The following is a 27,766-nucleotide window of genomic DNA, read 5'->3' as shown; positions in this document are numbered from 1 at the left end:
CATTATGCATGTTACATCTCAATTACGTGCATTAAGACTGTTGACTTTATTTGAGTACTATTAGAAGTAGGAAAAATTGCATGACATTTACTCATTGACTCTGCTTTGTCATTACCACCCCCATCCCATACAATATTTAATTTACAAGCAAGAAATGTAACTTGAGAAAGTCCAAAACGGGAAGGAACAACAACTATTTTTTTATTACTCACAATGACAACTAAGCATTTATACTACACAGCAGTATCAGACATAAGTCACTTGACAGCATTATTTTCATTAGTTTTGACCTTAAGATTGTTTCAGAGACAGACGACGAGTAACAGTAAATATTTGGACAGTCCTTTCAGACAATGACAGCGAAGCCTCAGTCGTATTATCATGATTAATGGCAGCATAATCGCCCCCAGTTCTGAGATTAATACTGCTCTCTGTCATCTACTATGAGCTTTTTATAACTCTTCTCCGTATCACATTACTCAGTACATCCTCGACAAGGGAATCATTCTGCAGGAACAGCGCTCGTTTGGTTATTGCCTCTGCCAGACTGAGACCACCCGGCCCAAAAAAAAAAAAAAACGAAGACACCAGATTGGCTCACATGGGTGTACCGTGACTGTGCTTCCGCGTAAAACTCAGTTCAATCTGCTGTAAGATTGCCTCAGGCCTCTATCCACATATGCACCTATGTATTGAATCATAACACTTCATTTACATAAATACATCTCTGTATTCCGCTTTTAAGTGCACCGGTCCATTGAAACAACTCACACACTTTATTTAGAGATTCACACTGAACTACAAAGTATGCCACTGGTGAAAACAGTTGATGGTAGAATATCGGCGTTAAAAAAATGACAACACATTTCACTTAAAACTACAAAGAGAGAAAACTAAGACAAAAAAGACTGCAACCTTAAATTTAATACAAGTAGTATTTCTTTCTGGCAGAAACTTGGACATGAGCAAAAACACGCTGCGCAATTAATGCTCTCTCCCTAACTTTGCAACGTTTACTTCCTCGGCAGGCGGCTATCATCTGATCCTCCCATCAGCCACCTCATCTCGGCACCGGGCAGCTATAAATGATAGATGAGGCTTGAATTAATTATGAGAAAGGAGATATAAACACAGTGAGGGCCCCCCCCCCCACTAGGGAACACAGAAACCCATATGAACATGTCAAAGTAGAGTTATAGCGCTGATTAACCATCCCCGCATGTGACCACGTATGAATACAAAAGGACTCAAGTGTTATCCCTTATCAAATATTCCACAACCTGTGATTGTGTGCACAGATTTTTTTTTTCATCGACCAGTCCAGGGGGTACCTCGCCTCTCGCCGGAAGACAGCTGGGATAGGCTCCAGTATCCCCCGCGACCCTCGTGAGGAAAAGCGGTAGAAAATTAATGAATAAATTTGAGCTGTGTGATGACTTCACAATAAAGTTTAAATGTTGCACAAATGGGCGGCACGGCGGTCCAGTGGTTAGCGCGCAGACCTCACAGCGAGGAGACCATGGTTCAATTCCACTCTCGGCCATCTCTGTGTGGAGTTTGCATGTTCTCCCCATGCATGCGTGGGTTTTCTCCGGGTACTCCGGTTTCCTCCCACATTCCAAAAACATGCTAGGTTAATTGGCGACTCCAAATTGTCCATAGGTATGAATGTGAGTGTGAATGGTTGTTTGTCTATATGTGCCCTGTGATTGGCTGGCAACCAGTCCAGGGTGTACCCCGCCTCTCGCCCGAAGACAGCTGGGATAGGCTCCTGGGGTAGAAAATGAATGAATGTTCCACAAATGAAGCCTGTATTTACGGGCCTACCTTTAAAGTTTTAATTTACAAAATGTAAACAAACACAACAGCATCCCTAATATCAGCCCGATGCATTGCAACAACGCACACCTGTTTGAAACCTTAACAACAATCACTAGAAACTAGAAACACATCCTGTACCCGGAGACACAAACAAGCGTCAAGACGCCAAAACATGTGACCATGGTTGCATCCTGCAAGAAGCTGGAATGTGGGGCTGACTGGTTGGTTTAGATTTTGGATTCGCCTCAGCGCTACTACTCTGTCGCACAACACTGACCAGGCAAAGAAACTGAAACGCGCTTACTTTATCTACTTGTGAGGAAATCAATGCAGCAGATGATCAAAAAAAAAAAGTGAGTTGTACTGACTAATTTTCTCACATGTTAATTGACAACTCCAAATTGTCCATAGGTATGAATGTGAGTGTGAATGGTTGTTTGTCTATATGTGCCCTGTGATTGGCTGGCGACCAGTCCAGGGTGTATCCCGCCTCTGGCCCGAAGACAGCAGGGATAGGCTCCAGCACCCCCGCGACCCTCGTGAGGATAAGCGGTAGAAAATGAATGAATGTTTTTGTTGTTTCATAGAATTAAACTGTTCAAGTGCTTGAGGTGTCACTCAAACAAAAAAATATGTCACCGTTCTGCTTGAATTTGATTCTCTGCAGAAAAAAAATAATTTTCTCTGATTTTTGGTCAAAATCAGGTGTTTTCACTTGAAATTTTGTCATCAAATTCTTTTTTACTGTGTTGTTTTTGTGGTGGAGGCTGCACGGCAGGCCCAGTGGCGCTAAAAAACCCAAGTTCGATTCCACCCTCGGCCATCTCTTTGTGGAGTTTGTATGTTCTCCCTGTACTCCGGTTTCCTCCCACATTCCAAAAACATGCTAGGTTAATTGGTGACTCCAAATTGTCCATAGGTATGAATGTGAGTGTGAATGGTTGTTTGTCTATATGTGCCCTGTGATTGGCTGGCGACCAGTCCAGGGTGTACCCCGCCTCTGGCCCGAAAACAGCAGGGATAGGCTCCAGCACCCCCCGATCCTCGTGAGGATAAGCAGTAGAAAATGAATTAATGTTTTTGTTGTTCAAGTGCTTGAGGTGAAAAAAATATGTAAATACGTTCTGCTTGAATTTGATTCTCTGCAGAAAAAAATACATTTTTTTGGTCAAAATCAGGTGTTTTCACTTAAACCACCATATGTTCTACTGTTGATTTATAAAGACCCACAAAAGGTTAGAAACAAAGTATTTCTTTCTGATGAAAGAAGAGAGTCTAAAGTTTCTTTATATAGTTTAAATCTTTATGTAGTCCTAAAACTCAACACTCTGTGGGTCTTGAAAGTTCAGAATGTGGGTCGGTCGCATTGCATTAAAAAGGAAAAACAGGAAACTAATTTTCTCACATGTATCAAAACACACAAATAAACTGTGTGAGTTAGACAATGTGTGTATGATTGTATCCCTATACAACAACCCTTAATAGCCTCTATGACAATACTGATGCATGTATGCAAAGAAGATTACAAAATGAGTTCAGACAAAGGGCGGCATGAGGATGTTGCAGTGCATCCAGATGTGGCCTCAAACTCATGCAGCCACACACACGCTTGCGTTTGGCTGGAGGGTACTGCAGCAAAACCAGAGGCTGAAAACATTGAACTGACGTTTGCCTTCAAAACACACACACACACACACACAGCAGGACAGCTCTTATGCATGATGCACCTATGTAGGCGTGTTTTCAAGTTCTAAATGTGTGTGGGAATAGAAGAGTTTGGGGGTACACACCTGGTTTGACAGTCTTCAGGCGAATGGGTTCTCGGAAGTGGCGGATGACAGCCAGCGAGTCCCGGTGCGTCAGTCCACTCACCGGAGTGCTGTTGACTTCCAGCAGGACGTCACCGCTGCTGGGGAGCCTCCCGGCGTGGCAGACCAGCGCCTCGGCTACTATATGCCCGAGATAAGGGAACTCCCCCTGCTCTGCGCCGCCTAGTAGCTCAACTACAGTGACCAGGTCCCCGGAACCCCCCCACGACACGGCGCACTCCTGGACTTTAGCGGACCAGTGCTTCTTCTTTTTGAGGGTCTTGGACATTGTTGGAGGCTCTTTTTTTGTAGTACGAACGCGATCGTCCTTCAAGCCGAGGGCGGCTTGTGGGTGCTAAGACGCAGTGACGCACAGGCGAATCATTGCAGATTGTCCCAAGTCTTATGTCATGATCCACTACGCCTCCGATGGTGGTGGTGGTGGTGGTGGTGGTCGGTCGTCCCAATGGATTCAGTCGCGCATCACCCCTGCACACTGAGATGCGAGGCCAAAGTGGCTGCGTCAGTGTCGCATAGAGACGGAACGTGTCGTTTCTGATGCTGGGGCGTCTCGACCCCACAGCCCTCCGTGTGCACTCCCACGACTTAACTAAGCCTTCTTCTTTTTTTTAAACACTTAAACTCCTACCAAACAGCACAGGAGCTACTTGACCAACACCAGATGGGCTTCTTAGGGTGTAATGCTATGTTCATGTCCCAAAAGGAACGTAGGAATCCTCAGCCCGGTTGACTAAACTGTGTCCAAAACACTTTCGACAAAAGAATCTCCTCGCATTTCTGCTGTTTGCTCCACAGCTTGATCCAAACAGACTGGATAGGCAACTTTACGCTGCACACCTGTCCTTGCGTGGCGCCCTCCTCCGTGGTGACATCAGCAATCCAGCCCTTGGAAACGGAAAAACATACATTTCCCTCCACGGAGAACAACGGCGGATTCTGATCTTTTCCTCTTTCCACGGCGTCCTGTTGCTTCTCTTTGATCGGCGGGCAATCGCACGACTTCTCCGCACGTTGTGTACTAAAGCAAATACACGCAGCAACACACACGGGTCATGATCCGATTAGACTTCATAACTTTTTTTCCCATCTTGTTCCGTGTTGCTTTGTTGATTGAAGAAGCTTCTGTCCAATCGGTGATTAAGAGGCGGGGGTTAAACCGTATGAATTTAACCAATCAGAAGCCACAAGGGGAGGGCCTTGTGTGATTTACAAGCTAGGTTCTTATTGCTACCGTTTGTCAACGGAGGAATGGATTTGTTTTTTACGTCGGATATGGTGCAAGCAAAGTTAAGTTAAAATTTACCAACTTCATGGTGACTTAATGGATTCTTTCCTGACACACACAATAGTGCACAGTATTATTTTTGAACATATATGTACAAAGGCAACGGCTTGAATGTCTTTTTAGCTTTTCCTGGGCGCGTGTGCCCTCTAGTGGTTATAAGTTGTAAAGTCAATCCAAGTACTTACTACGGTTTCACTGATGCTAAAACAGCACAGCGATTGGCTGGCGACCTGTCCAGGGTGTACCCCTCAAATATTGACACCTCATTAAAATGTTGTCTCGGATTGACTCTGACTACTTACAAGTCATGTTGCCTGCTTAAAGTTTAAAATATTACATTTTAAATACTTTGGAAAGCCCTTGGGGGCCTAGAAGACCCTAAAAAAATCAAACTTTTACTGTGACAGGTCACATGACACTGAACACATTCCATTTTGTCTCTTTATTTTCACAAATGTAGTGACACACTGCAAAAGGAAATATTTGTATTGCAATTAGAATGTTTTTTTCAGTAGTTCTCTTCAAATAACTACAAATGTACTCCTTGCATACTCCCACATAAAACTAAAATATATGCAAACATTTACATTGTATTCTATATGTAAGTCGCTGTACTCGGCAGATTGCTGCTATTATGCTGTTTAATCAACACAAACAAGGTCAACAAAAAAGTTGCATTGTCAGTATCTGACCTGGGCTACATGGTGGGTGTTGTGCAATAAATAAACTGTAACAAAATCTTGGAGAGAACCATGGCTTGCAGACAGCCCCCCCCCCCCCTCCCCTAAAAAAGGTTACATGGTGTTCTGTTTGTGGTGAATGAACCTGCAGCTTGAAGCAGTCTGGAAGAGTTCATCTTTGTTCATCTTTGTCCTACTTTTACACTTTACTGCTCCAAAGAGATGTTGGGAACAAAATGTAAGAGACGGACCACAGCAGGTAGTACACACAGGCAGGGGCGAAGGATGAGCAGAACAGCATGAGAACTCCTGAAAGGAAACGTTTAAAGCGTGAGAAAGAAAATCTGTTTTGTTTAAAGTGATTGTCAAAGCAAAAACTCTTGTATTTTGAACAATGCCTGACACAAGCTGTTATATTATACTTTGCATATTCCACTGCAGTGTGTGATGGTAACATTCAGTTCAGTTGTGACTCAACGTTAGCAGCAGGGGGCAGTGCCGTGCCACCTCCAGTAGATTATTTTTTTTCTTATTTTCAATAGGATTTTTAAAATAATTAATACAGAGCAGCCTATCAATGGCAAACAAGGAAGTTGTTATAATGTTTGTTTCTTTACTCCTGTCAGCAAACTTCCATCCATCTATTTTCTATGCCGCTTATCCTCACTTGATATGCTGGAGCCTATCCCAGCTGTCTTCGGGCGAGAGGCGGGGTACACCCTGGACTGGTCGCCAACCAATCACAGGGCACATATAGACAAACAACCATTCACACTCACATTCATACCTACGGACAATTTGGCAATTAACCTAGCATGTTTTTGGAATGTGAGAGGAAACCAAAGTAGGGATGCCAAGCGGAGAATCAAACCCAGGTCTTCCAGATCTCCGGAATGTGTGTATCCCATAGTATTACGTCTTTAAAAGACTTTGGTACTCTTTGGTTTGTTGTGATACATTTTTTCCTCGTTAGAATGCAACTTTTTCTCTTAATATTTTGATTTTATTCTTATGAGGGTGTGTTTTTTTATACCTATTTCAACTATTTTCTTGTAAATGTTTTTCTCAAAATTTTGACTTTATTCTCCAAATATTTTTACTTTATTCTTGGAACATTAGAACTTTTTACGCAACCTAATTTTCCAAAAATTATTACTTCATTTATTGTTTTGTTTGTCTCTCATAGTATGACTATTTTTTATTTAATATTTCAACTTTATGCTACTAAAATTGTTATTTTTCCTCATAATATTACAGCGTTACGTATCTTAACATTACTGCTGATTTTTTTATTTTTTTATTCATTCATTTTCTACCGCTTTTCCTCACAAGAGTCGTGGGGGTGCTGGAGCCTATCCCAGCTGTTTTCGGGCGAGAGGCGGAGTACACCCTGGACTGGTCGCCAACCAATCACAGGGCACATATAGACAAACAACCATTCACACTCACATTCATACCTATGGACAATTTGGAGTCGCCAATTAACCGAACAAGAGAGAAAACCCACGCATGCACGGGGAGAACATCCAAACTCCACACAGAGATGGCTGAATTGAACCCTGGTCTCCTATAGCTGTGAGGTCTGCGCGCTAACCACTCGACCGCCATGCAGCCCCATTTGTAAATAACCCCCATAGGCTGCACTTTGGACCCCCACTGCTCTAAAGGTCTCCCATCAAGCGTTATTGTTTTAAAGCACTTGTATGTCACAACTGCAGAGCAACACTGTTGGGTATTCCAAGGTTTCTTTCATAAATCTCTGATACAGAATCTAACAATTCTGGTGTAAACACCCTGAAAATGGGACTAGTGGAGTCAAGATGCAAGACACAAAATTTCCTCTGGTAACATTTGTAATGAATGAAAGGAGGAAGTGACCCTGGTGTAGCTCAAAAGTGCTACGTAAGTAAAGTGACTGAAAATAATATGTATGCCTGGCCATATCATAAGTACATTTACTGATGGTGTTTTGAATGCACAGCAATACTGTGCCTATCGGCCATGTTGCGTGGAACTGTGCACCGACTTTAAATTATATGACAAGACGATGGCATTACCCCCCACATAGACAACTTTCTTCCAGGCCTGGGACTCCAACACTCGGTCATGGGGGTAGAAATTCTGCCGGATCATAAAGAGTATCATGGCCACAGCGATGACTCGCAGCACGGCCGTGTTTCCGCTCGACAGCAGCGAGGCACTGGCTAGGATGGCCGAGGAGTAGATGCAGGGCAGGCCGCGATACATGAACGGGATCCCTGAAGAACCGAGATAGATGACTATACAGAAACTTTGTATTTTTGTGCATTTTAGGGACTCACCGCTTGAAAAGAAACAGAGACGAACAAACACAGAGAGAGCATAACACATGCACAGGATGTTATCCAGCATGTCAGGTGTCCTAAGGAGTAGAGATGTGGCAATCCCAAAGGTCGTGAAATCTGCAAAGTCATCCAGCTTTGCACCTTGGGAATGAAAAGAAAAAGTAAAAAAAAATGTACTGGTGGCTTTGGATGGAATGTTCTGCATGGTCAAGCCTAACATGACACACAAGAGACAAGTGGGAATTTCAGCGTCAGCGGCCATTCAACAAACAACATTCTCCACTGCTGTGTCTCTTTATCCCTTAGAGGCGGTGAGTGTGCATTCAGCACATGAGGAAGAGTTGGGTCGGGCAACACAGCTGGAATGAACGAGGTGGCATTCCAAAGCCCAAGGTCAACCATTTTAGCAATTTCAGATATGCAGAGACCAAAGCAACGGGATCAAATAGACAATTGAGAGGTGATCCCGTGGAATTAGTCCGCTTAATCAACAAAGTTCATTTGACAAAATACATGAGGGGCACAACAACATCCACCTGCAAAGTCATGCAGAAAAATACAAGGGGCGGCACAAGGGCCTCTAACATGGGGCCAACAATGGATGATGCACATCTGAGCTATTTTGGGCTTTTGAGAAAAACAGAGCTTTAAAAATGCAAAAACTGCCAGAAAAATCAAAGCAGTTACTTAAAGGAAAACTGCACTTAAAAAAATATGTTATTAAATGCTAAAGCCCTAACAAAAAACCTCACTTGTGTATTAACCAAGCTAGCAAGATATTGCTATTGTCGCAGCTAATACGAAAAACTACATTTATCTCACTTGCCACTGGTCTCCATGTCAATCACAGACCGAACAAACAGAAAAGTAGATACCTCGCTCTCAATATCGCTACGTTTGCAGTCAGCATTTTTTTTTTTTACCTGAAACACGTCATGTGCTGGAAGACACAGCCATCCCAATGAGAGCGGATATTGACATTGTTGTCGCTGTTTCTATGCTGCTGTTGATGACAGAAGTAGCGTGAGCTCCTGGCCTAAATCAATGCGCCTAGGAAAGAAGTTTCCGTCATGTTTTAAATCATCAAAATACAGCAAAAATACTGTAAGTATTACACGTTATCGTCAGTGTACTTGTTAGTGCATGATCACAAACGTTGTAAAAGGTTTTTCTAAAGGGCTTCACAGTCGGAATAAGTACCTCCCAATGAGGTGCATTGTTAGCTAGCTCATACTAACTTGTTTTCTTTCGTTGGAACGCACAAAAAAGTGCAGTTTTCCTTTAAGATCAGTTGAAAATGAAACCATTAACCAAAAAAAAAGATGCCAACTTGGCCCCGGACTGAATAAAATGTTGCCAGATAGTAATGTGATCAGACATGCATCACTGGTGGTAAGGGTGACATAAACATAAACATATACCGAGGTAGGGATGCCAAGCGGAGAATCAAACCCAGGTCTTCCCGATCTCCGGAATGTGTGTATCCCATAGTATTACGACTTTAAAACACTTTGGTACTCTTTGGTTTGTTGTGATACATTTTTTCCTCGTTAGAATGCAACTTTTTCTCTTAATATTTTGATTTTATTCTTATGAGGGTGTGTTTTTTTATACCTATTTCAACTATTTTCTTGTAAATGTTTTTCTCAAAATTTTGACTTTATTCTACAAATATTTTTACTTTATTCTTGGAACATTAGAACTTTTTACACAACGTAATTTTCCAAAAATTATAACTTCATTCATTGTTTTGTTTGTCTCTCATAGTATGACTATTTTTTCTTTAATATTTCAACTTTATGCTATTAAAATCATAATCATAAAGACATAATCTCGTAAACACATACATGTCCATAGCGCATGCATATACTCCGAAACAGTCTCATTCTGTTGTTACAATTATTTAAAAACTCATCTGAAAAGCATATATATATTTATATCGTATATACGATTTTGTGACACAATCCACGTTAAACTAAAAGTCTTCTTTTCACAAAGGAGTTTTATGGAAGGCCAAATTGGAAATACCGACAAAACACCGACCAGAGAGCCCAGCCAATGCCCCCATTTCAAGTTGATCTTTGGCAGGGCTATCGACCACAACGCTCCACTTACCCAGGGCAGAACAGGCATCTAGTCGCCTGGCAACAGCTCCGTCTGCCAAATCTAGCAGGTAGCCAATGAGAACCAGCCAACATGCAGCATGATTGTGCCTGAACAAAAACACGTCAACGTAGCAAAGATGACATTTGAATGTTCGGTAAACTTTCTGTCTGTCTTGAATGTTTATTGACATTGTTTATTTGGGGTCTGTGACATGGACCCATCAATAATTTAATAAATTCATAATATTTTTTTTTCCGGTCATTAGCATAATGCAGAGGTGCAATATTCCATCACTGCCTCTGTTACTACCTCAATCATATTTATTTATTTAACAACCCAATACAATACACTCATATGAGACTTTACTCATCTGTATACACCAGTTATTATTTGCACTATGACCCATTTATCATTGCACTAAAATTAATACTCCTGCATATGCTCCTGTGCAATACTATGAGTATACAGTAAAGTCTCGTTATATCGATATCGGTTATAACGAATTACTGCTTATTACGATACTATTTTCATTTCCCGGCAAATTCCCGGTCTTTTATGATATAATTAGTTTCGTTAGTACGATACTCGGTTATTATGATAATCCGGTTACTACAGTGCCCTTTTCATCTCCCGCCAGCCAATTTGGTCTGCTTATATCGATACAAAAGCAGCTTAAATCAATCTTTGCTTAAGGATTTCAATACCAAAAAAGAACACGGCGAACGGCTGCTTCCAGTCAACTTTATTTTTCACATTTTCCCCACATAGCTGGCCAAACACATGCCTGCAACAGAAGAACCAACTGACATAGCATACACACCTATTCCAACGAATACACAAGCGTACAAATACATGTATTTAATTGTGTTGTATTCAGATATCTTTTTATCGCTTGCAATAATCACTGTTTTTCATATGTACATGCTGGTGTTCGTTGGTTCTTCTGTTGCAGGCATGTGTTTGGCCAGCTATGTGGGGCGGGTTGAGCATGACCTGTGAACCAGGAAGTGCGGGAATCGGTGTGTGTGCTGCGCTCTGGTGGTGGAAGTGTGAAAAATAAAGTTGACTGGAAGCAGCCGTTCGCCGTGTTCTTTTTTGGTATTGAAATCCTTAAGCAAAGATTGATTTAAGCTGCTCGACATTGTTCTATACTATAGAACAATGTCGAGTGCATTATTGCCCACTTTTAATGCAGTTCGGCGCAGGATCGGATATATCGACAGTCCGGTTATATCGATATTTTTTATGATTCCCGACAATATCGATATAACGAGACTTTACTGTATTTTGGATACCTTGTATATATCTTGTTAAATTGTCTTTTTTACTCTACTTTTATATACTTTTTTTTAAAAAACTTGACTACTGCAATGAAAGGAGAAGCTCTCCAATCTCGTTGTACATTTTGTATAATGACAATAAAGGCCATTCCATTCCATTCCATAAACGCACAAACCCACATTTCTGTCATTGATATGCACTAATAATGAAATGCTTGTGAACAGCTGATTCCAGAATGGGTTGTTCACTCAACCAATCAAATTCGGGGGCCGATCTTCACCGCCTGACCCTGCGTGACTCTGACAAAACCTCATCTGCATTTTACCCATTCATCTAAAATCTGATTTGGATCGGCCAGCAAATGCATCCATTTTATTGGAGGATTTTGCTAATGCATAGTTATGATTGAAAATGGGCCTACAGATGACAGGTTCAGGGGCAATAAAAAAAAAGCCAAACTGGAAGGGTTGTGTTGTGTTTGTGACCACCATATAATGTTTGAATGGGATGGTACTTTTTCCAGTGGAGTTGTGATAATTTCATTCTCACCAGGAACTAAATTACCAGGAACTGAATTTTGAAGTCCACGTAAATACAGTAAGAATGGACTTTGATGGTATCTGTTATACTGTATATAATCTGTATAATAGTAAAAACCCACTGAGCACTTGAAATTGAGTCATTTTTCTTTCAAAACTGCTACATCTATCTTATGAAAGCTGTTCTTCCATAGTGACGAAAGAGATCAAAATCCTGACTCACCCATCAAGACTGCTGAGGATGGAGGCCATGCCCATGACCATGTTGGCAACAGACAGCACGTTTGCAGCATTTCTACGTGCAAACTCCTTAATCTGGAGTCCTGTGGTTTGATCACTGAGAAAGAGCTTGTTGGTGCACCGGAAAAGACCTGAGACCACATAACAGTAGAAGTTGGTAGCCATTTGGGTGAACTGCGATCATACTAGATGACCTTCGGTTTCCTAAATGGGAACCGTTGGATCATTTTATTCCAGTCAAATCTTGGCTTGAATACATTAATAACATTTCTGCATGACTTCCAAATACACATTGTAGAAAGTACATGAAACTGAAGAAACATCACGTTTACGAGACAGACACAGACTTTACGTACTCATCCATCACTAGAACGCATACACTCATACATTCATGTGTCATGTGCAGCCGACAGCATGCATCATTAAAGTGCCCCCCCCACCAGCTACTCTTACATCAAGTCTCATTATATTCATTTCATTATTAGCATTACATGCAAAGAAGTATTTGTGAAACATGATCACATTGGGGTCAAACACACACACACACAGTGCTGGTGTGGGGGGTGGGGTTGGGGGGGGGGGTGGACCAACAATAGACATTTAACACATATGAAAAGTGTGAGCTGCACCAACTGCATTGACACATACCAGACGTGAGATCAATTTGTCTGCTAGCGCCAATCAAAAAGCGGTGACCTACAAACAAGGACGTGGCAGCACCCAACAGTTGCAATCTATTGACGCCACTCTAGCATGGACATTATGGTAAATGCAAATAGTCATTGCTTTAGACCAGGAGTGTCCAAAGTCCAGCCCGGGGGCCGTTTGCCCCCCCCCCCCTTTGATGTTATTTTTTTAAGTACATTCTCAAAAAAATAATTTAACAACAACAAAACATGGAGAAAAAAAACAGCAGTAACTTTATGAGTCAATGAAAATATCGAGAGAAAAGCAATTTTACGATGATAAAAAAAATTTAAGTAGCACAAAGTTGAAATATTTAACAAAAACATTTTGAAAAGTCAAAATGTTATGAAAAACAGTGAAAATAGTGTGGAAATAAAGTAACTCACGAGAAGAAAATTGACTAGAATTATGTTGTAATATGTGGAAACTTTAATCAACCACTGATGACATCATAGACTGGTGACGTAACTTCCGTTTCTGGTTGCTGTGTTGTTTACGTCGTTAATATGTGTGATTTAAAAAAAATACATTAATAACACAACAAGACGTGTGCCGTATTATGACAAAATTGTGGCGGAAATTTTCAACCGAAAGACATTACTAACTGGGGCGAACGAGAAACCACTTTCTGTATCACAACGTTGGGATGAATTTGTCTTGCACAGCTACATGTGTTGGTTTATAAAAATATTAAAGTGGAAAATGTTTGGACACCCCTGCTTCAGACTTTCAATATTATTATTATTATTTTAAAGGGAAAACTACAACACTAATTAGTCAGCAAGAGTACAGTAAAGTCTCGTTATATCGATATTGTCGGGAGTCGGAAAAAATATCGATATAACCGGACTGTCGATATATCCGATCCTGCGCCGAACTGCATTAAAAGTGGGCAATAATGCACCCGACATTGTTCTATACACACGAGAGAAACCACGAACGCCAGCATGTACATATGAAAAACAGCGATTATTGCAAGCGATAAAAAGATATCTGAATACAACACAATTAAATACATGTATTTGTGTTGCTTGTGTTTTCGTTGGAATAGGTGTGTATGCTATGTCAGTTAGTTCTTCTGTTGCAGGCATGTGTTTGGCCAGCTATGTGGGGCGGGTTGAGCATGACCTGTGAACCAGGAAGTGCGGGAATCGGTGTGTGTGCTGCGCTCTGGTGGTGGAAGTGTGAAAAATAAAGTTGACTGGAAGCAGCCGTTCGCCGTGTTCTTTTTTGGTATTGAAATCCTTAAGCAAAGATTGATTTAAGCTGCTTTTGTATCGATATAAGCAGACCAAATTGGCTGGCGGGAGATGAAAAGGGCATCGTAGTAACCGGATTATCATAATAACCGGATATCGTATATAATGGAACTAATTATATCATAAAAGACTAGAAATTTGCCGGGAAATGAAAATAGTATCGTAATAAGCAGTACTTCGATATAACCGATATCGATATAACGAGACTTTACTGTATAACAGAAGCTGACCGCAGCCTGCTCTAGTGAAAATATATATATATATATAATAATAACTGCCTCTGCCCACAACAAATAAGTCATTTACATCCAATTTTTTTTTAAATCCTGCTTTCTCTCATGTCATAGTACCGTCCAAGACAGTGTGCTCAGATAATAACCTTCAAAAAGTTACAGTAGATTTAAATGTTGAATGTTGCAGAATAGCAACCCAACCCTTTAAGTGTTTTTCACCCTGAACTTCCCGAGATTCCAAAGCCAGAGCAGTTCAAGAGATTCTTCATCTGAAAAAAAACAGTGGATGAGACAAGAGCACACAGCCAAGAACAATTGTCATATTTTTTTTTAAACTTTAAACTTAAAAGCATGCTTTTTGTTTTAATTCTTATCCTATTTTGGGCACACATGTGGCAGTCTGAATGAATGATTTCTTTGAATGATGAGGCATATTCATCCACATGCAGCTCATACCTGTGGGCTCCTTTAGTTGAGACAATAGTCACTAAAAATAAATGGTTGACTCCAAAACCATGCAGATCGGTCCATTTCAAGCAGGTGAATTGCTGTCTAATGGACACGAAGCATGATGGGAAATCCCATGTTACATAATACACTGCTATGTTACCTACTAAAGACTAAAAGACCCAATTGAGAAGTGAGAAAAACAACAAAAATAAACAGAGGGAAGACAATTACATTTACAGTTAAACAACAGGAACATAAAAACGCCTTCTACAATATCTCATATATACAATTCTTGCTGGTTATAATAATAACATCCTCCCATTAAGCCAGTCTAACCTACACAGTTCCCCAGACTGAACAGAAAGGTGCACGTTAATCCAGATTAGAAAATTAATCATCACTGGACCTACCGGAGGAGGGCGTCAACAAAATCATGATGGTCTCTGGATCACAACAGCTGAAAGACAATGTGACAATGGATGAGTTAAAAAAATATAATTGGTATAGTGCAGCATATGCTACAAAATATCATATAAAATGAATATTTAATGAAACCCCTAGTCTTTGTTTTGGCTTGAATGAAACCATTCACTGATTAAATACTGTATTAAAAATGTGAATCAGTTTCATGTCTCCACAATTGACGATTTGAGATGATGGCAGAGGTTAGGCAACCAATGTGCCATTTGTATTTTTTTTTTTAATTCCAAAAAATTGATTTGTCGCTTGTTTATCTCATGAGACATGAAATAACATTTCTAAAGTCACCTTTACACTCCTATTTATGTACATTTATGTCACTTGTACAACAAGCTACCACACTAACTGGTTAGCCACTCCAATAAACTTCAGAAATGCAAAGGAAGTTTAAAAAAATTACCACTTCCACACAAATTGGGAGAACCCTTTTTTTTACTCCAACATGTTATCTTAAAAAGTCACAAATGAAGTGGGGAAGAATGGCAAAGTAAGAAGCCAAAAACCTACCACTTCCACACTGAATGGGAGGAGAACCCTTTTTTACGCTAACATGTGTTCTTAAAGGTCACAGTGAGTGAAGAAGAAGGAGGCGTACCACTTCCACAAGAATGAGAGGAAAAGCCTTTTTTACTCTCACATGTCAAATTAAATGGTCTCAAGTGGGTGGGGAAGGAGGGCAAAGTAAGAAGCCAAAAACCTACCACTTCCACACGAAATGGGAGGAGAACCCCTTTTTCACTCTAACATGTAAACTAATAGGGTTTCAAATGGAGTGGGAGAGAATGGCAAAGTAAGAAGCCAAAAATGTACCACTTCCACACAAAATGGGAGGATAACCCTTTATTAATCTAACATGTAAACTTAAAGGGTTTCAAATGTAGAGGGGAAGGAGGACATAGTAAGAAGCCAAAAACCCACCACTTCCACACGAAATGGGAGGAGAACCCTTTTTTACTCTCACATGTAAACTTAAAGGGTTTTAAATGGAGTGGAGGAAATTGTCAAAATGAGAAGACACAAATTTACCACTTCCACACGAAATGGGAGAAGCTGTTTTTTTCATAGTGACCAGAATACTACATGACTTTTTTTTCCAATATTTTTTTTTTGTTTTTTTTTTTTACCAATAGTAGTCGATAATCAACCAGAAACACCAACTATCAAGTTTTGATACAGTGATAGAGTGATGAAGTACTGGACGATTGTACTTGAAAAAATAAAATAAAAATGGAATTTATTGTTTCAAACAAAAAAAACAAAAGAATAATTATTTTTAAAATACACACATCACGCAGGTGCACCTCAATAAATTAGAAATTACGCATAAAATTACAATTTCAGCAGTTTCATTCACCAATTCACATCATTTGACGATTGGATGAAGTAGCACTTTTCAAGACAACTTTTCAACAATTTTATGAGATGCTGAATATGTTTTTTTAATTAGCTATAATCATTAAAATTGGTAATTTAAGAAATATTTATGAACTACTGAAATTAATGTAAGATAACATAATATACCATAACTACATAAATGTAAATGTAAAACTAACCCCTGGAATTATTTGTTTTATTTTCACAATTTGATGGTTGCCTGTTTGGCGCAGCGCTGCACCCTCGCACTAGTGATCTTGCGCACACTTGAGGACGTGCAGGAACCAGCAGGTGCATGCATAAACTATATAATATATGTAATCTAATGCACCAGTGAGAGATCTGAATTATCTGAATCAAATCGGAATCGAATCAGATAAGAGTTTGATCAATCTGAAGCGGCAAAAGTGCGTCATAAAAAGTAGAGCGCCTGTTTCCCGAAGACATTAGACTTCTAAAAAGTGCGTCTCTTACCTGAAGTGAGCTCCACAGATTAAAAGGACCCAAATAAAAAGATGGAGATGCCTTTTAAAAAAATATATATATATATAATAAACGGGAACCTTTCACCAAATGGAACTTTTCTTAATGTTAAATAATATTATTTATTCCAGCTATGTGACGCTTTAATATGTCATCATCATCACCATCATCATCTGCAGCACGTTTGCCTGTCAACGTTGCTGTCGCTTTCCCAAAGCGGGCTTTTAAAGAGAAAGGATAAATCCACTGGAATATTCAACCGGAAGTGACGCAGACGCGGCTTCTACTGGTTTCCCTCATGAAGTGGTCAGATGGATCCCTCACGGACAAAGCGTGCAAGAATGCGTGTGGACCACGCATTATACGCAACACATTCGTAACATACGTGCGCACAACACGGTTTATATAAATGGATCAACAAATCTGTTCCCCCAATATTGCTAATATATATACATATATTATAAATTATATATTATAAATAGGGTATCCTGGAGCCTTCAATAAAAAATACAACACAATCCATTCATTTGTAATTGCTTTACTACTTACCGTGGTGAAGTTAGTTTTACGTTGGACGTTGGATATTCGCCTCCCTAGAAACGCCGGTCGTTGCCCTCACTGTACCTGGCTGCTCTCTCCTGCTGCGGGGAGCGCCTTGTTCTGACTAGGGACCGTCAATAAATTTCCATTCATTTCTATTCCATTGACGAGAGTTTGCTAAAAAAAAAAATTAAATCACACCATAAATTGATCCACAACCGTGTCAAATAATTAGTCATACCCTAAAAACATTTGACACGCCCATTTTTAGAAGTGACATTTTAACATGAAAAAATTTAAAGATTTTGTATTATAGCATGCAGGCCATGCGACCTTGGCACTTCAAATCATTTTATGTTAATCACTTTATATTAGTATTACAATGCATACCTTAAACTGTTGGTGAGCTATAACAGATTAATTATTTGAGTGGTGTTCTCGCTGCTTTAGGGAAAAGACTGTCACGGTCGGTCTCGAGAGCTTTACGGTTCAACCCCAGGATGCAGAGAACAGGACCAAGTGCAGGTAAATAATATTTACCTGCAATAAAAACGGCGAAGCAGCAGGCGTCCAAGCCAGAGCCTCTCCATCTGCTCCAGCAAGCCCTGCTCCTCGTCTTGCAGGTGGAGTGGGCTGTGCCTCCTCACTCCCCCAGCAGGTGGCGCCATCCTCCCTTTCCATTGGCGGACTGGGCTGTGCTTCCAGCATAGCCCAGCAGGTGGTACTAGCCCCCCCTCTCGAAGGCGGATCCCAGACGCCGTCATCAGAGGGAGCCGAAACCAGGGAAGGGAGGAGGGAGGCTTGGAGGAGGGTCACTGGCTCCTCCAGGTCAGCAGTTACTTACAATAAATCAATTTCATATGAAAAATGGCCTCGTAGTACTATGCACACCTTTTTGTTTTTCAAATAATGTTGAATCTGATTTAATATGAATTTGTTACACAAGTCATTATAAATACTGTCCAGGTCATATGACCTTTGACCTCCCAACCACCTTGTATCAGTAGGAATTGTCTGCTAGTACCATACATGCCTTATTGCTTTGCTACTCAACTTTGCTAGAATTTTATATAATTTTTTTACACAAATCATTACCAATAACTTCCAGGTCATGTGACCTTTGACCTCTGAACCACTTTGTATCAGTAGGACTTGTTTGCTAGTGCTATACACACCTTTTTGCTTTGTTGCTCAACTTTGCTGGGATTTTATATAATTTTTGTAAATGAACTATGATCAATAGCTTCCAGGTCATGTGACCTTTGACATTCAAACTACTTTGTATCAGTGGGCTTTGTCTGCTCGTACTATACACGTCTTTTTGCTTTGCTACTTAACTTTGCTAGGATTTTTGATGAATTTTTTACACAAATCATTACCAATATTTTCCAGATCATGTGACCTTTGACCTCCAAACCACCTTGTATCAGTAGGAATTGTCTGCTAGTACCATACACATCTTTTTGCTTTTCTACTTAACTTTGCTAGGATTTTATATGATTTTTTTTACACAAATCATTACCAATAGCTTCTAGGTCATGTGACCTTTGACCTCCAAACCACTTTGTATCAGTAGGACTTGTCTGCTAGTGCTATACACGCCCTATTGCTTTGTTACTCAACTTTGCTGGGATTTTATATAATTTTTTTAAATGAACTACGATCAATAGCTTCCAGGTCATGTGAACTTTGACCTCCAAACTACTTTGTATCAGTGGGCCTTGTCTGCTAGTACTATACACGTCTTTTTGCTTTGCTACTTAACTTTGCTAGGATTTTTGATGATTTTTTTACACAAATCATTACCAATATTTTCCAGGTCATGTGACCTTTGACCTCCAAACCACCTTGTATCAGTAGGAATTGTCTGCTAGTACCCTACACGTCTTTTTGCTCTTCTACTTAACTTTGCTCGGATTTTATATGATTTTTTTACACAAATCATTACCAATAGCTTCTAGGTCATGTGACCTTTGACCTCCAAACCACTTTGTATCAGTAGGACTTGTCTGCTAGTGCTATACACACTTTATTGCTTTGTTACTCAACTTGCTGGGATTTTATATAATTTTTTTAAATGAACTACAATCAATAGCTTCCAGGTCATGTGACCTTTGACCTCCAAACTACTTTGTATCAGTGGGCCTTGTCTGCTAGTACTATACACATCTTTTTGCTTTGCTACTTAACTTTGCTAGGACTTTTGATGAATTTTTTACACAAATCATTACCAATATTTTCCAGGTCATGTGACCTTTGACCTCCAAACAAAGGATACAGGCTGTCGACCAGTCTGGTGGCCCTGGAGCAAAGAGACCAGTGTCTTTTCCCTGAAGGCAGCAAGGGGAAATAATAATTGTCTCAGGTATTGTGTGATGTGGTGTGGTGTAGATGATACTCTCTGGAAGTTTTTTCCGAGCAATTATACCTGCTGTGTTCAACACAGCCTTACTGCAGCGAGAACACCACTCAAATAATCCATCTGTTATAACTGCGCTAATGGTACGGTTATAGCTCACCTACAGTATAAGGTATGCATCGTAATATTAATATAAAGTGATTTGAAGTGCCAAGGTAGCATGACCTGCATGCTATAATACAAAATCTTTCATTTTTTCATGTTAAAAGGTCATATGAAGCCCAATAAAATATAAAAAAATTAAAAATCGGCGTGCCAAATGTTTTTAGGGTATGCCTAATTATTTAACACCTTTATGGATCAATTTATGGTGTGATTTTTATTTTTTTTAAGCAAACACTCTTCAATTCAATAGAAATGAATGGAAATTTATTGACGGTCCCTAATCCGAACAAGCAGTTCAGAGGGCGAAACTTCGTGTGAGCTCCCCGCACGAGAGAGCAGCCCGGTACAGTGAGGGCAACGACCGCCGTTCTACGGAGGCGAATATCCAACGTAAACTTCCCCACGGTTTACTACTTACCATTTGGCCAGTAATAATTAGTTTTGCATGCATTAAAGGTCAAACACAATGACATACTTATAGAGACAACCCACAATGATAAAATGTCTGTAAAGCATCACAATTATGATCTTATGTAATATTGAAGATGCATGACCACTGCTTCACACAGAGCAGAAGGATGGCGGGCAGGTGAATCGGACCTTGTAGTCCTGACATTGTCTCCCACCGGGCTGTCCATCATTCACGCAGGCAAAACCCACAGTGGCGTCATACCTGGGAAATATATTGTGTGTAAGTAACAGTACATTGCAACAAACATGCACGCTTGGGATCTCTGATGTCACATCTAACTGACAATTGCAACTACTGTCGAATTTTGAACTCTATCACATAAAAAAAAAATTAATTATGGGCATGCACTGCAATGCAGGCCCCCACTGACAGCTGTTTAGTTTTGGATTTATCTATGTCAGAAGGAGGTGTGCTCCGGGCCAAAATCCAGACTGAAAAAAAAAAATAATAATTTTGCAAACAATTTATTTTCTTGGCCACACCGTTTTAGCTAGCTTGATTTCTTTTGGTGAAAACGTAGCATTCTTCATCCTCTTTCCAAAAATGTCCTACTTATGGCTGAGAGATGTACGGATTGCCTTCTGTGGCCCCTAGAAGCCACAAAGCCTAAAAATTCTCCCATTGACTCCCATGTTAAAGATGTCGTCTCGTGTTTCTCTTTAATTGTCTATGTTTTCGACTTGTCCTCTTGCGGTCATTTCTCAACCTAGCATGATATCTGTTAGCATGTTAACACTTTAGATTATTTGACATTATTAAAAAAAGTCACAAAAAATATATTTTTCAGGCCAAACTCAAAAGATACTGAATGTTTTTTAAATTAACTCTAATCATCCAAATTGTTAACAATGTAATACAGTCTTGAAATATTTCATGATATAATGACATAAATAGCATAGCATAGCATAGCATAGCATAGCATAGCATAGCATAGCATAGCATAGCATAGCATAGCATAGCATAGCATAGCATAGCATAGCAACATAAACATAAAAATAAAACTAGCCAATGTAATTATTTGTTTAAAGGGGACCTATTACGCCAGGCCTGCAGCACATGCCCATATAAGGACTGTGATGTCACAAACAGCCAGTGTTAGAAAAAACTCTCAGAAATCAAGCGTTGAGACCCATCCCAAACTTTTTTTCATGGCTCACTTCCAAATGCACTAACCAAATTATCTGAAACTTTGCCAAAACTACATTTATTGGCAACATAATTGGAAAAATACTAATAGATCCCCTTTAATGTTTAATAATATTATTTAGATAGATAGACTCACATTTGAAAGATGTCTCCAGTCTGGAGTGCCGGGATGCCAGACACAGTCATGGCTTCCACTGCCACAGGCTGAGGGCAGACCTCCTTAGTGTATACCAGCTGCAGGTGGAAGAGGGTTTCATAGTCACCCCCCCTGGTGGGATCATCTAGGTCAAACCAGCGAGTCCTGCAACCTGTCCCATGTATACATGTGAATGGAGACACCAACATCTTTTGACAACACTCACTCTCATTGCAAAACTCACTGTGACAGAAATCTGAGGGGCACGTCAGCATGACTTCATAATCCTCACATTGTTTACTCTGTTGCTGTTTGTTGATGCATGCCAAACCAAACGTAGCATCATAGCTGGAAATGAAAATAAGAGAAAAACAAGATGATTAATGATAGTTTACACACATTGGTATAGTGCAGCATATGCCACAAAATATCATATAAAATGAATATTTAATGAAGTCTCTAGTGTTTGTTTTGGCTTGAATGAAACCATTCACTGATTAAATACTGTATTAAAAACGTAAATGTAAATTTACCACTTCCACACAAATTGGGAGAACCCTTATTTTACTCCGCCATGTTATCTTAAAAAGTCACAAATGAAGTGGGAAAGAATGGCAAAGTAAGAAGCCAAAAACCTACCCACTTCCACACTGAATGGGAGAACCCTTTTTTACGCTAACATGTGTTCTTAAAGGTGAGTTCTCCACAGTGAGTGGAGAAGAAGGACAAAGAAGCCAAAAGGCGTACCACTTCCTCAAGAATGAGAGGAAAAGCCTTTTTTACTCTCACATGTCAAATTAAACGGTCTCATGTGGGTGGGGAAGGAGGGCAACGTAAGAAGCTAAAAACCTACCACTTCCACACGAAATGGGAGGAGAACCCTTTATTACTCTAACATGTAAACTTAAAGGGTTTCAAATGGAGAGGGGAAGGAGGACATAGTAAGAAGCCAAAAACCCACCACTTCCACACAAAATGGGAGGATAACCCCTCTTTACTCTAACATGTAAACTAATAGGGTTTCAAATGGAGTGGGAGAGAAGGGCAAAGTAAGAAGCCAAAAATGTACCACTTCCACACAAAATGGGAGGATAACCCTTTATTACTCTAACATGTAAACGAATAGGGTTTCAAATGGAGTGGGAGAGAAGGGCAAAGTAAGAAGCCAAAAATGTACCACTTCCACACAAAATGGGAGGATAACCCTTTATTACTCTAACATGTAAACTTAAAGGGTTTCAAATAGAGAGGGGAAGGAGGACATAGTAAGAAGCCAAAAACCCACCACTTCCACACGAAATGGGAGGATACCCCCTTTTTACTCTAACATGTAAACTTAAAGGGTTTCAAATGGAGTGGGGGAAAATGTCAAAATGAGAAGCCCAAAATTTACCACTTCCACACGAAATAGGAGGATAACCCCTTTTTTTACTCTAACATGAAAACTTAAAGGGTCGCAAATGGAGTGGGGAAGGTGGACAAAGTAAGAAGCCATAAATGTACCACTTCCACATGAAATGGGAGAACCTGTTTTTTTTTTCATAATGACCAGAATACTACATGACTTTTTTTTCAATATTGTTTTTTTTTTACCAATAGTAGTTGATAATCAACCAGAAACACCAACCATTTAATCATTCATTAAGCTTTGATACAGTGATAGAGTGATGAAGTACTGGACGATTGCACTTGAAAAATACAATTAAAATGGAATTCATCGTTTTAAACAAAACAAAACAAAAGAAGAATTATTTCAAAAATAGACACATCATGCAGGTGCACCTCAATGTACCACTTCCACACAAAATGGGAGGATAACCCTTTATTACTCTAACATGTAAACTTAAAGGGTTTCAAATGGAGAGGGGAAGGAGGACATAGTAAGAAGCCAAAAACCCACCACTTCCACACTCAATTTGCGTCTATGAGGGCACAGTCAATGCCGTCATGGACTCACACAAGAAAGATGTCTGCAGTGAGCATGGAAGGCAATCCACTCGTTGTCCTGGCCTCAATTCCGATCGGATTTCTGCAGACCTGACCGGGATATAAGTTCAGGAGGCGAGGTATGGACTCCACATCACCGTTTTCTGACGGGTTATCGCAATTGAACCACTGTGTGCGACACTCCTGCGACACTAGGCCATGAACAGACGACAGCCGGCTGCTTAAAATCAGCAAGATTAACAGACAAGAATCCTATTATAATTTCTTATTGTTGAATTCACAAACTGGTCCAAATGACGTACCTTGACAGAACTCTTCAGGACATGTAAACCTGACTTTGTAATCTTCACAGCTCCCATCTTTCTGATCTGCATTCGAACAAGCAAACCCATATGTGGTGTCGAGGCTGTGAAGAAGAGAAGCAGAATCAAACCAACGTTCATTCGTTTTACCGCCCACCTGTCAATTATCTCACTTCAAAAATGTCTCAGATGTACTGAAGGCGGGATCTCCTGAAATAGTCTGAACTTCGATGGCAATCGGATGATGGCATAGCTGTCCCGGGTACTTATGGAGGAGGTCACTGAGATTCTCAAAATCTCCATTTCCTTCAGGGTTGTCTTGATTAAGCCAACCCGTTCGACACGCTGAGTGAATCAGAGTCACAACTTCAAAATGGAGGATCTGACATGATTTGTTTGTGTTGGTTACAGCACATACATGAGCAGAAGTCTCCTGCACAGGTGAACTGGACCTTATAGTCCGCACAAGGGGTCTCCGGCTGTTGCTCTGCATTGAGGCATGCCAGGCCCTCTGATGCACTGTGGCTGAAAGAACACATAACCCAACGCTGATCAATTCTCTTTGACCCTAACCTCAAAAACATTGGAGACAACTTGACATGAGTTTTAGGAAAGGTCACGCTATTGGTTGATTAAAAAATATTTTTACTTTTATTCTCATAAAATGATAGCAGTTTTTAGTATTTGTGCTGCTGCTGCTGTTGTTTTTAATTTGCCAATTATTTCACGTTTCTTCTAGTAAATTTTCTTCCTGTAGTTCCTCGTGTTACTCCCAGAATATTTTGACTTTATTCTTGTGAAAGCTAATTTTCCCCAAATTATGTAAAACTTTGTTTGTTGTTTTGTTTGTTTCTCGTAATATGACAACAAAAACATTTGTCTTTAATATTTGAACCTTTACGCTACTAAAATGATAATTTTTCATATTTATGACATTCATTCATTCATTCATTTTCTACTGCTTTTTCCTCACGAGGGTCGCGGGGGTGCTGGAGCCTATCCCAGCTGTCTTTGGGCAAGAGGCTGGTGGCCAGCCAATCACAGGGCACATATAGACAAACAACCATTCACACTCACATTCATACCTATGGACAATTTGGAGTTGCTAATTAACCTAGCATGTTTTTGGAATGTGGGAGGAAACCGGAGTACCCGGAGAAAACCCACGCATGCACGGGGAGAACATGCAAACTCCACACAGAGATGGCCGAGGGTGGAATTGAACCCTGTTCTCCTAGCTGTGAGGTCTGCGCGCTAACCACTTGACTGCCGTGTCGCCCTATTTATGACATTATTCTTGTAAAATTCTGACTTTTTCAGCATTTTTGACTTCATTCTTGTAAAATGATCAAACCATTTTGCAGGTTTTTCTTTTTTTTCTGAAATATTTGGACACCCGTGTTGTATACTCCAAACCAAAAAAAACCTTTACAAATCGATGTTTTCAGGTTAAAAATGCTTCCACACTAAAATGTGTCAGTTGCCGTTTTATAGGTATTGGTAATAAAGTATCAGATATCAGATATCAGAAAAAAAAAAACAATATCATACGTGTGGAAGACATTCCTTGTGTTCTGTGACTTCATCCCGGCAATCGTCTGAGCCGTCATGTCTACTGGATCGGAACAGATCCTGTTCTGATGCTTCCTTCTCAAGTCAGCCAAGAGCTCGGAGTCACCTTCTCCTGATGCATCTCCATCATCAAACCAGGCGGTCTGACACGCTGAGGGGCGCAACCGCAAAAAATGATGATTCCATTGAATGAACATGATTCCGTAGTCATTTAGCATGGATACATTACTGGATACATACTTTCACTTGCGTGAATGCCAAATAAGTCTGCAAGGAAATCACAGTGGTCAATTCAAAACTTTCATTCAGTTGTTATTTTGTATCAATTTGTAATTGTATTATTACCTGAGACAATAAAACAATAAACTGCAAATCTCTGAAAAAAAAGTTACATCAATTCACAAGCAAATAGAAAAGATAAAGGCAATAAGGAAGGAAAAAAGTGAGTCAAATTACCTGAAAGGAAGTCATGACTGATGATCTTAAAAAGAGGAGATGACACACATTGACTTTTAAAAGTGAAACAAACAAAAAAAGAATCATTTGGTGTTTACTCACTCTGTCCTTACTGCGTGTAACAAACACGGTCATTCATGCTAGATAATCATATCCACGTCTTGATTCCTTACCTGGCCAATCGACTTGCTCCTCTGGGACTCTGTGGAGGGCGTGCGCTGCGTTTTGTGTTACTGCACTTCCCACAAAGGGTTGACTCTCACTTTTGAAAGAAAAACAATGTTGTCGTTTTGGGTTTGAGCAACTTTCCATAGGATTAAATCATTCATTCATTTATTTTCTAAATAAACCGGGGGGTGCTGGAGCCTATCCCAGCTGTCTTCGGGCGAGAAACGGGGTACACCCTGGACTGGTCGCCAGCCAATCACAGGGCACATATAGACAAACAACCATTCACACTCACATTCATACCTATGGACAATTTGGAGTCGCCAATTAACCTAGCATGTTTTTGGAATGTGGGAGGAAACCGGAGTACCCGGAGAAAACCCACGCATGCACGGGGAGAACATGCAATCTCCACACAGAAATGGCCGAGGGCGGAATTGAACTCGGGTCTCCTCGCTGGCAAAATAGAAATTAAGGGGGAAAATTATATTAATAAATCATTAATATTAATGAGCAAGGTGAGCCCATCATCATGAATGACGAACAATGGATTTAAAAAAAAAATGGTAGCAACATAAAAGACAACAAAAACAAATTTGCCCATCTCAAACAAACCCACCCAATCCAGTTTTCCCATCTGGGATAAAAACTATACATGCAGATGTAAAGCCTTTGTTTGGTTCCAGTAACTGAAAGGTTGATGGTTCGGTCCTCGCTCGGTCCACCCAATCACTGTTGCTACAAATGTTCAACAGTACCACTTCCACAACTTTACAGAGTGAAAGAAAAAAATAAATTGTAATATTATTATAATATTATTGTAAAACATAAAAAAGGAAATGTTGCATTATTATTATATATTATTATATTATTATTATATTATTATTATTATTATTATTTTATTTTATTTTATTTTATTTTATTTTATTTTATTTTATTTTATTTTATTTTATTTTATTTTATTTTATTTTATTTTATTTTATTTTATTTTATTTTATTTTATTTTATTTTATTTTATTTTATTTTGTATTACATTATATTACATTACATTACATTATTGTGTGGCCTGCTCCCATTTCCGAAAGATGCCATTTGCTACATGAGATTCTTCTGCATTATTTTTTGGCACATTTCAAGAACATCATCCAGCACGCTATAGGAGAGGCATCAGCCCTGTAATCTTATGTAAGTTAATCTTGATAATCACATTGTTTGCTCAAACGCTTCATGAATGACATCTCTTTCAGCGCAAGTTGACCTGCTGGCTTTTCTTTATTTGGGATGCGAGTGTAGTTCTTTCATCTAATAACAATGCAACACAATGACGTGTGGCAAGATGAGCCAAGTGAATTGGGTGTAACCTGGAACGTAACACTGGAGGACACTACTTAAATACGCTTTATAATGAACTTTCCCCCGTATCACTCTCACT

General features: G+C 39.8%; 2 protein-coding genes across 13 annotated transcripts in view; both read right to left on the bottom strand.

Annotated features, from left to right (window-relative positions):
- The window catches only part of magi3a (membrane associated guanylate kinase, WW and PDZ domain containing 3a), an 81,441-nt gene extending 76,688 nt beyond the window's left edge, over positions 1-4,753 (bottom strand). For all 4 annotated transcript variants that reach the window (XM_058052601.2, XM_058052602.2, XM_058052605.2 and 1 more), the window contains exon 1: positions 3,612-4,753. In XM_058052601.2, coding sequence (XP_057908584.2) covers positions 3,612-3,918 — 307 coding nt within the window. In that variant the 5' untranslated portion in view covers positions 3,919-4,753. The remainder of the gene's footprint in view (positions 1-3,611) is intronic.
- A 598-nt stretch (positions 4,754-5,351) lies between these two features.
- On the bottom strand, positions 5,352-17,669 carry tmem269 (transmembrane protein 269). Of its 9 annotated transcripts, XM_058052488.2 has the most exons (8): positions 17,063-17,290; positions 15,145-15,191; positions 14,486-14,553; positions 12,089-12,236; positions 10,055-10,152; positions 7,937-8,080; positions 7,673-7,873; positions 5,354-5,924 (listed from the first exon to the last, which is right to left on the bottom strand). In XM_058052488.2, the coding sequence occupies exons 4-8, from the start codon at positions 12,127-12,129 to the stop codon at positions 5,815-5,817; spliced, it is 594 nt and encodes a 197-aa protein (XP_057908471.2). In that variant the 5' UTR covers positions 12,130-12,236; positions 14,486-14,553; positions 15,145-15,191; positions 17,063-17,290; the 3' UTR covers positions 5,354-5,814. The 9 variants fall into 9 exon arrangements, with proteins under 9 accessions (XP_057908467.2, XP_078652852.1, XP_057908465.2 ...); XM_078796726.1 differs by lacking the exons at positions 14,486-14,553; positions 17,063-17,290 and adding an exon at positions 17,621-17,669 and having other exon boundaries at positions 5,353-5,924; XM_058052482.2 differs by lacking the exon at positions 14,486-14,553 and having other exon boundaries at positions 5,353-5,924; positions 17,260-17,295.
- Positions 17,670-27,766: the final 10,097 nt, after the last annotated feature.

The sequence above is a fragment of the Doryrhamphus excisus genome, linkage group LG15, assembly GCF_037039965.1.
Source record: "Doryrhamphus excisus strain RoL-2023G ecotype Guam linkage group LG15, RoL_Dexc_Guam_v1.1, whole genome shotgun sequence".
Lineage (NCBI taxonomy): Eukaryota > Metazoa > Chordata > Actinopteri > Syngnathiformes > Syngnathidae > Doryrhamphus > Doryrhamphus excisus.
Note: the sequence above shows the minus strand (reverse complement) of the source record. Positions and strands in the feature narration are given on the sequence as shown.